Here is an 8,894-nt window from a genome sequence, read left to right as displayed (position 1 = left end):
ATTGACATTTATGTTGATTGTGTAACCATTCACACATCTAACATTTTAACGCTTCTTAATGGCATTACTTTAGCACAAAAAATGATCGAATGAGCGTGTTATTACGTTACTATTGAAAGTTGGAACTCTTTCTTCCATGAACAATGAAAAATAACCTTTTCTCCCCAATTTTTTTTCTCATGGCTTTGGTAACATCATATTACTGCTGATAAACTCTATCATAACAGATGGTTTGTCTTTGACTAATTTGTATGATACTACCAAATCTTATTGATGACAATTACTTCTTTTTCTATTTTATTTGAAACAAACAAAGCGTTCATGTAAGTCCCGTGATGCCTGAGCCCAGAATTTGAAACTAGACTTGAGAGGCAGTCGAGCGAACAAATAAGTTAACACCTTAATAACAAAGTTAATAACAAAGGTAAAACGAATACCATCTAATGAGTTATATACACTACTAATTTCAAAACCGTATATACAAAGAAACATATGTATACATATAAACAAACAAATTTAAAATATGCATAATATTCAGAATTTGAATGTTTATGGTCATTGACTCAGTGATATCGACAATCAAAATGTTGATACATGGTTGTAAGTTCCATTTGCTATGTTCATGATTAATAACGTGAAAAGTCCGCAGTTAGTTTCAGTCTAGAGATCCTAATTACCTAGGAACTTAGAGAATCGAAGCCGGCAAGTCTTGCAAGAGACATCTTTTGTTGTTTTGTTCATTCTCTCTTAATACCCTAAAAATAAGGATGTTCCAACAATCTGTACAATAGAGACACTTGTCCCATATATATTTTCATGTCACAAGTTCACAACAAATAGGTCATGACCTCCCCCCCCACAAGTGATTTTCATACCAGATAACATATGATTGGGATTAGCCAATGGAAAATGCCTTCTTTTTCTCCCTCATCCAAAGATCCATTCATATTCAGAGCTGTAGTGCCAGATCCGGATGCTGCGAAGAGGACGAACAAGTCTGCTGATTGGAGCCGGGAGAGTTTGGTGACACAAGCCTAGCGTTAAGGTCCAGTGGAAACCGGTGGAACTCCTGTCTGTTATAAGGAAACAACAACCCTTGTTGTTGCCCGCCCGGTTTGGCCTCGTTGGTTAAGTTTGGTTGTTGCTGTCTCGTGATTCCCATCATCGGACTTGGACTTTGGCTGAATCCACTGAAACCACGGATTAGACCGTTGCTGCTCTCAGGCTTGATCGGCTGTCCTGGCTGGCGAGAGGAGGAGGAGGAGGATGGGAACTCAGTTTCTCGATTCAAGACACGAGCAGGTGCAGTCTCTTTGATTCCTTGAGAAGAAGAATGTCTGTTTCCTATGAAAGCGCTTGAGACTGAAGCTGTTGGAGACATGACTCTATCTGAATGATCATTTGAACACTTCTGTTTTCCCAACGACCACACTAATAGCGTTTGTTTTGAAGGATCATCCTCTCCAACCCAACCTAGACCAAACTTGATTCCAGCGGGCAAAGCGGTTTCAATTCTTCTTGATAAAAATTTCCAGGCAAGAGGACCGAGATTCGCACCGTATCGTGCCAGGCTCCTCGTGTAACCGTACTCAGTGTTAAGCCCAACCTGAGGGACAAGGAAAAACAAATGATTAGACCTTTGTTTCTCAATACAAAAAGACATTATAATGGAATTGGTAATAGCGTACTGGAATCAACTGTTTTAACTCGTCTTCAAGCGTTGTCAAAACCCACGGCTCTTGTGTAGAAGTTGAGAGGTGGTTGTAGGTTTCGCGTCTGTTATCATCGACATCGAAATGTTTCAAACCATACTTGTTAACAGCCTTGACAACCGAAGCTGCAGAGAAACCGAAAAGATTATTTATATGGGCAGAGAAAGAGAAGGGGTAAAGTAAAGGAAGAGAGTGCTTTTTTACGTGGAAACTCGTTCTCCCAATCTTGCGAACAGCCACTTTGGGTTTCACTGTCATGATTGATCCTAACCGATGTCCTTCTTAGATTGTAAGCACCAGAAAACTTGCTAGAGCTATCTCCTCCAGGATTGAGCGCATCATCAGCTGAAATTTCAGAAGTAGTACGGTCTAAGCAAGATGGTTCAGGCTGTTTCTTTGGCGGACGCCCTCTTTCAGAAACTTTTAGCTGGTGCTGGTGGTGCTGTTGTTGTTGTTGGGTTTGTGGTTCTTCGTCATCACTGTCTTGCCTCAAATTCTCGAAGTGCTTTTTCGCCAGTTCTTGTATAGCCCGTGCCTACAATCAACAATATAGAGTGTATCAGTTCAGCTTTTAATACATACAAATGCGATGAAATACAATCCAGATTTCTATTTCAACTAGATCCCTTTGTAAGACTTAAACGCATTCGAGATGTCATCCAACGCAAGTTTCTCAATCGTGTCCGCTTTATTGATAATAGTATGAATCAAAAGAGAGAAAGTTTAAGACATACCTGTCGATAATATACAGTGTCTGCTGAATTGTATTCCATCGCATTTGAACATATTAAAAACACATCTCCCTACAAAAAGTACAGGGCGAGAAGTAAGATTTATTGTTGAATGAAAAAAGAGCAGTTCCAACACCAATCTACACACGAGTTTCAATAGTTACTTCGAGAGTTAAACAAAACTTTTGAAACAGCCTTGGGTCTGCACTCTACGCTAAATATAACATGCACACAAACAACATCAAGAAATGGTTTCCCCTAATCCATAAGATGCCAAGTAACAAAACTTTATATAGCTATCAGAGAAAGATTAGCATAGGACAAAGCAAAAGAGGAACAAACTCAGACGCACCAAAAGTTCAGAGCTAAGAATCCAGGTGGAGTAAAAGTACAAGACGTACCTCGAATTGTTCTAAACTGGCATAAGCTCCAGAGTCTAATTTATTCCGGAGTGTGCTAAAATCCATAGGATTCTCGATAATGTCATGATAATCAGGAAGCTGCAAGACATATCCAAACAGAGATAAGACAAACACAACATTTAACGAGCTTAAACATCAACAAAAGGGATAGACAGTCACCCACCTCCTCAGGATCAACAGGATCAGAGTAAACGCCATAAGTATCTTTCCTACAAGCGTTTGTTAAAACACCATCAATCAAACAAAAGCATTAACTTAACCCAGTTGGGAATGAAACAGAGAGCAAGGAAATGAAGATTACTTTTGAAGTCTATCGAGGATGAAGGCCAACAACTTTTTGTCTGGCAAAGGTGTAGTGGGACCAGACTCAACGGGAGACCCTGCCCACATGTAAAATGACAAGCAAGTTTATTGTCTTTTCAAGAATTAAATAAAAGCAAATTTAATGTTATGAATATTTATGTACCTTGAAGAATGTCTGAAGCCTTTTCTCCCTGCAGGGGATCATCAAACAAATCATCATCATCAGTTCAAAGAAACCATTAAAATGCCAAGCTTTTTCGCAAATCATAGAAAACAAGTAGATGTGTTCATCAGTACAGAGGTATCTTTTAATTCAAAGAAACTAGGGATTTAAATACAATAAAACCAGAGAATATAAGTATACATTATAATTATAATAATATTCATAATAATCGAGAATAGAAACTGATAAACACACCCAATAAATAGAAAGTCTGATAGCCACATTGAACCCTGATTTAAACCCTAAGTTAGGATCGAGAGCAATTCGAATAGCTACCGTGTATCCAGATCCGTGAGCAGCGCCACCAGATTTTGAATTAGGAGAATGTCGACGAGAGTGAGTGTTCAATCCGCGTAATAGTCTGTGTTTCTTCTCCCGCCGCTCGTCGTCGTCTTCCTCTTCTCCGTCGTCATCGGAAGAGACTCTGTTTCGATTAGGGTTCCGGCGCTTGGATCGGCTTCCGGAGTTGAGGGAATTAGGGTTTTTGGGAGCGGATCTATGGTCATCGTGGAGCTTTTGTAGTTGTTGCTGTTTGATGGCTCGCTTCTGAAGGTCTAGAAGAGATGGCCTACCTTTCTTCTTCCTCGTCACTGTTTCTGCTACCTCACCCATTTTCTCCTCTCCTCTCCGCTTCTTTCTCACTCTCTCTCCTCTTTCCTTTTTCTCTTTCTTCCCCAGGACTGGAGAGGCGTTTGATTTTGGGTTTTCTTACGTTTTAAAAAAAAAACTAAAACTTAAAATAATAAAACTATTCACATGTGAACTCGCACGTGCATAAAGGGTAATACTAACTCGTGCTTTTCCATAAGAGCTTAGTGGGCCATAAGTAAGCTATTTAGGCCCGATGCCGGCTTTGTTTTAGGTTATGTATCGACGTCGGTTAGTTGATAATTTGTATGGTTTGGACCGTTTGGTATCTCTAAATTCGAATGGTTTCAGTGTGTGAATATTTAACATAGTTTAGAACATCATCGCAGCCCACTTAGAGCATCATTATCCCCTGAAACACCAAATGGGGTTTCTTAATTTTTTTTTTTTTTTTTTTTACTTTTTCGAATTAAAAAAAAAAAAAAACGAACCAATCGTGAGCCGCCACGTGTTAGTGGGGTCCACGAATAGTGTAAAAAACCCTTAAGAACCGACTACTATTTAGTAGTTTTTGTAACCGGTTTCTTAAAAAAAAGTAGATCCTACGCGGGACCCACAGGTTAAGAAACCCTCTAGTATACCCGGATAAAGATGCTCTTATACTAATAGCCTCTTTTTTTTTAACACTTTTGAATTCATTCCAAATCAAAACCACATTGACAAGAGTATCGACCATAATGGCCTTGGCTTAACAGTGTAATAAAGGCCAACGAAGCCAAATAGCAAAACAGAACCAGATATGGTGGCGATGTCAGTAGACCCCCAATAAAAAAAGGAAAAAATAGAGAGAAGGAGAACATCATCACTTAGGTCAGTGCTTCATTCTCAATCCTCTGCAACAACCAGGTTGGACCGCCACGAACAATGTATGAGTGATACCGATGATCAGTAGTTACACTTGTAGCAATAACATTTCTCTTTTGCTCACAATGATGAAAGCTCCACTCCTGTAGTGCACTGAGATGAAAATGAATGTCATTTGTAAAATGACCCATCTCAGAAAACTCAGAAGGAGCAATGAGTATGTCTCTAGCCAACACACATGAAGATTCGAATATGATCTTCTGTTGGCGAGTGGACACCATATCACAGACCGCCCAGTTGATAGCTCTCAGCTCAGCTTCCTCTCTTGTCCCTATATTTGAAAAAGCCCGCATGCTATGAAGAATGGTAGTACCTTTTTCATCACGCAAGATCCATCCAGCTCCACAATTTTCATGACTGTTTAACCCATGAAACTCATATATTACATTTTAGATGACTTGGAGGGGGTTTAATCCAAGCTGCGGGGTCTCGCGGCACCACCAAAGAGGTTTGGACCTCGTCAGATCCTGATGCATTGATCTCGAACCAAACGTGTGCTTCCTCCTTCGCTTTTGTTAGAACAGAGACCGAAGAGTAGTGCTTCCTTTCAAAGGCCAGGCCATTCCTTGACTTCCACAAATGCCAAAGAATCCATGGAAAAGCTTGGATATTCATATCCTTTGGTGATTTCTGCACTTGCTTCAGTAGATGATATAAATTGAGGAAGACCGAGTTTTGAGAAAAACCAGCAGGTATAATTTTAGAATCGATCTGAAACCATCCTAAATATCAACCTAATATAACTTTCTTATGAATATTTATTAGGGTATCAAAACTTTGACAAAGTTTACCAACAACAACCGGTTGGCCTAAGTCAAAGATTTGAATTTAAATGACTAATAAAAAGGGGTAGCTGATGATATTATGGAATTATAACTTACCAATCAAAATATCATTTTCAGAAAGTATTAAGGTTGGGTTAATTATGTGTCGGTGGTGTATTACCTGATGCAGAAGGAGGACGATGACTAATAAGTTGAAGTTTGTAACATTAATATAGATGGCAGCAAAGATCTCTCTATTTTTTTTTTTTGCAATCTTAAAATGTTTATGGGGATGATTAAAAGGTGTCTTTATCTCTCTTTTCGTTTTGGTACGTCCACAACCTCTCTCCCTATTACCAAGCCCTTTGTATGGAGAAAGTGAATTGTAGAATATTTAGATGGTGAAAGAGAGGCTTGCACCTCTGTACTCTTGTGTTCTATAAAACAATTCTTTTCTCAATCTATTTTTCTGTTTATGATGTTGGTTTATCTTTCCTTCCATTTCTATAAAATTTAGGCATGTTGTTATATGGCTTGCTTCCAGTTAAAATTAAGGTCAGACAATCAAGTCATGGATACTTCGATGTTCCCCTGGATTAACTGGTACTTGTGGAAAGAATGACAAATATTTCAACAATAGAGATACATCATCTATGGATACCCTGCATTTGGCATGTCATGAAGCGGAGGCTTGGAAACTATCACAGATAACGCCATATACGATATTGGAGGACGAAGCTCGCGAAGGAGGGCAGCAAGCGAATATAAGGCAAGGAATGACGGGAAGATGGAGATGTCAGGTTGATGCGTCTTGGACAGAGCAGGGCAATGGGACTGGTTTCAGCTTTACACTCTTTGATGGGGTCTCTGAAGTGGTAGTGGGTCAGTGTAAAGCTCGGCTCTCGAACTCACCATTGCACGCAGAGGCGGAATGTCTCGCCTGGACAATGGAGGAACTAAGTGGCCGCGGTTTTAAGCATGTGAGATTTGAATCGGACCGCCAACAGCTAGTGCAAATCATAAACTCTTCCAAGGCTTGGCCAGCATTGGCTACAAAACTCAATGATATTGAACTTCTTTGATCATTTTTCTCTTTTTTCTCTTATGCTTCATTTCAAGATCTCTAAATATCCGTGCGGATACTCTTGCAAAAGAGGCCCGATCACGAGACTTAAACTTTCAGCTTGTAGACACTAAGGCTCCACAACAACTAGCTCTAGAGGCTAGTATGTTAGGACCAGATTGATCTTTGAATAAAGATTTTGATGACAAAAAAAGAAGAAGTTAAAATTAAGGTTTCCTCTTTCTCATCTTACGTAATTAACACAGATAAGTTCAATTAAAAAATCGTTTTAAATGAAGATTCGAGCACTTTTTCTGTCATTAAGCCTCACTTTCGAATTGAAATTTATTTAATCTCATTCTCAGATAACATTTTCGTATAAAAGTTATGTAAACATTTGCGTCTCTTTACAAAAAATACAACGAGCAAGCACATAAGAAAACATATATCTCAAATCGTTGACGTAGCGAAACATATTTGAAATCCCGCCAAAATCCCTCAGATATTTTATTAATTTAGCGCGAAATTTGAATTTCAGCATCCGTTTCCACAAGATATTTACAACCCTCACTCGAATCACTAACCGTATAACAAACACATAGTATTCCTTTAAGCTCATGGACTTCTATTTTTCTCAAAATTCAAACTGTACGAGATCTTCCGCAAGGTGATTTCCTCTGATCATCTTCGTTTTTCTTGTTTATATCTCAAATTCCTCTCGATTGTGTTCATATTGATCTCTGTTGGTAGGTGATAATTGTTTTTGCGCTTATAATCGAACACTCTCTCCGCTTAGTTTTTATCTGTTTGATTGCCTTTCCTGTTTCTCTACTTTGTTCGTTGATCTAGCGATATTCCTGCAAAATCGATCATGAAGGTTGCTAAATCACAGACTGAAACCAGGAGCTCCAAGTAAGTCTCAGCTATGTCGATCGCTTCTTCTCTTTTTCTTTTAGGGGCTGTTTGTTTCACCATTTGCAATCTTCATCCAAATGATTCATTTTTACGATCTATTCAAATGATCCATTCAGATTTTTGTGATTGTTTGTTTGTCCATCCACATAGCTCATCTAGATGAATTATCTAAATGAATTTTATGTTTTTTTTTTTATTTTCATTTCCATTCAAATGAGTTTAGTAAAGAAATTACCAAAATATCCTTGTGTTGATTTAATCATATGTTTAATATTAATTTTAACTATATTACATTTGAGAGAAAGTGAGGGAACAAAAAAAGTTGGCACACCACCCAAGACGCCGTCGTCTCCCCCCGATCTCCATGGATTCACACTGCAAGGTCTTCTCCGCCGTCGCCTCCGTCCGAAACTCCCATTAAGAAGCTATGCTTCTTCTCGTTGGGACTCCACCTAGGATGACCCGAAGCGTTTCTCGGAGAGGTGAAGAACTATTGAAAGCTCAAAGATCGAGCCTTTCACTTGCCTCTGCCTCTCCCACGCCTAGGTCGTTGCCTCCGGTGAGAACTCGTCGATCCAATGTCTCAGAGTCTGCTTGCGTTTCAGTGACAAAGAGCCCTCCTGTACTACCCTCGAAGCCAGAACCTCCAGATCTGTTTCTGGTGGAACAGATAAAACCTCTGTTTGAAACCTTCCCTCCGCCAGATCCGCTTCCACCAGATCCGCCGTTTAAAACTCCCTCTCCGCCAGAACCGCCAGACCCTCCTCTTGAAGTTCCTTCTCCTATGTGCCCTCCAGAATCTCCAGATCCTCCAGACGTTTTAGCTCTCAACGCTCCTCTGCGTTTTTGCGACACCTCCTCCAGACCATCTCTTCAAGCTTTATTCCAGATTTCAACTGTAAAGCTTCCATGTAGGATAGCGACAGAAAGTGGAGGTGGTGGTGGTGCTCATGTGTTTGCAAGTGACACTTTATTGGCCTACGGGCTGCTCTCTCCTTTGGTATACAGGTCTATATTCGGATGTGTTGACTGGTCTTTATTCAGTTCTTGTTTCGACCTTCCTATCACTCCTCCTTGTAAGGTCTCTCATGTACATCTTAGCTCTTTCTTTTCCACTTATTTTGCTACTGTAGAATGGATTAGACAGCTATTTGTGTGGGTGACGTTGGAGTTGAGGTTCATGACTTTAGTCGGTGATATACCGATGGTTCTAGTGTTATTTGGTCCTACTCTTGCGACCTCTAATAGC

At 39.7% G+C, this 8,894-nt stretch overlaps 3 protein-coding genes across 5 annotated transcripts in view; 1 reads left to right on the top strand and 2 right to left on the bottom strand.

Annotated features, from left to right (window-relative positions):
- Positions 1 to 716: 716 nt before the first annotated feature.
- On the bottom strand, positions 717 to 4,095 carry LOC106306939. Its single transcript, XM_013743742.1, has 9 exons — positions 3,668 to 4,095; positions 3,332 to 3,359; positions 3,167 to 3,245; positions 3,029 to 3,074; positions 2,845 to 2,943; positions 2,447 to 2,515; positions 1,917 to 2,247; positions 1,689 to 1,837; positions 717 to 1,606 (listed from the first exon to the last, which is right to left on the bottom strand). Exons 1-9 carry the CDS (start codon positions 4,001 to 4,003, stop codon positions 950 to 952), a joined length of 1,794 nt encoding a protein of 597 aa, XP_013599196.1. The 5' UTR covers positions 4,004 to 4,095; the 3' UTR covers positions 717 to 949.
- A 750-nt stretch (positions 4,096 to 4,845) lies between these two features.
- Positions 4,846 to 5,518, bottom strand: LOC106302864. The gene is made up of 2 exons (XM_013739272.1): positions 5,290 to 5,518; positions 4,846 to 5,174 (listed from the first exon to the last, which is right to left on the bottom strand). The coding sequence occupies exons 1-2, from the start codon at positions 5,516 to 5,518 to the stop codon at positions 4,846 to 4,848; spliced, it is 558 nt and encodes a 185-aa protein (XP_013594726.1).
- Positions 5,519 to 7,297: 1,779 nt separating this feature from the next.
- LOC106303545 (high mobility group B protein 2-like) overlaps positions 7,298 to 8,894 on the top strand; it is a 4,409-nt gene continuing 2,812 nt past the window's right edge. Inside the window, exons 1-2 of one of the 3 annotated variants that reach the window (XM_013739808.1) lie at positions 7,298 to 7,397; positions 7,580 to 7,642. In XM_013739808.1, the coding sequence (XP_013595262.1) occupies positions 7,348 to 7,397; positions 7,580 to 7,642 (113 nt within the window). In that variant the 5' untranslated portion in view covers positions 7,298 to 7,347. The remainder of the gene's footprint in view (positions 7,398 to 7,579; positions 7,643 to 8,894) is intronic. The other 2 variants (XM_013739806.1, XM_013739805.1) reach the window with 2 other exon arrangements.

Source organism: Brassica oleracea, chromosome C7 (genome assembly GCF_000695525.1).
Source record: "Brassica oleracea var. oleracea cultivar TO1000 chromosome C7, BOL, whole genome shotgun sequence".
Classification (NCBI taxonomy): Eukaryota; Viridiplantae; Streptophyta; class Magnoliopsida; order Brassicales; family Brassicaceae; genus Brassica; species Brassica oleracea.
This window is presented reverse-complemented; position numbering and strand designations above follow the sequence as displayed.

What these genes read in the sequence shown, in the direction of transcription:
- LOC106306939 (XM_013743742.1), bottom strand. Translation starts at nt 4,003, where the DNA reads ATGGGTGAGGTAGCAGAAACAGTGACGAGGAAGAAGAAAGGTAGGCCA. An exon ending in CTCACGGATCTGGATACACG is followed by an intron (nt 3,360 to 3,667) that starts GTAGCTATTCGA and finishes GATCCCCTGCAG; the next exon opens with GGAGAAAAGGCTTCAGACAT. An exon ending in ACACTGTATATTATCGACAG is followed by an intron (nt 2,248 to 2,446) that starts GTATGTCTTAAA and finishes TGTTGATTGTAG; the next exon opens with GCACGGGCTATACAAGAACT.
- LOC106302864 (XM_013739272.1), bottom strand. Translation starts at nt 5,518, where the DNA reads ATGAATATCCAAGCTTTTCCATGGATTCTTTGGCATTTGTGGAAGTCA. An exon ending in CCCTCCAAGTCATCTAAAAT is followed by an intron (nt 5,175 to 5,289) that starts GTAATATATGAG and finishes TTTCAAATATAG; the next exon opens with GGACAAGAGAGGAAGCTGAG.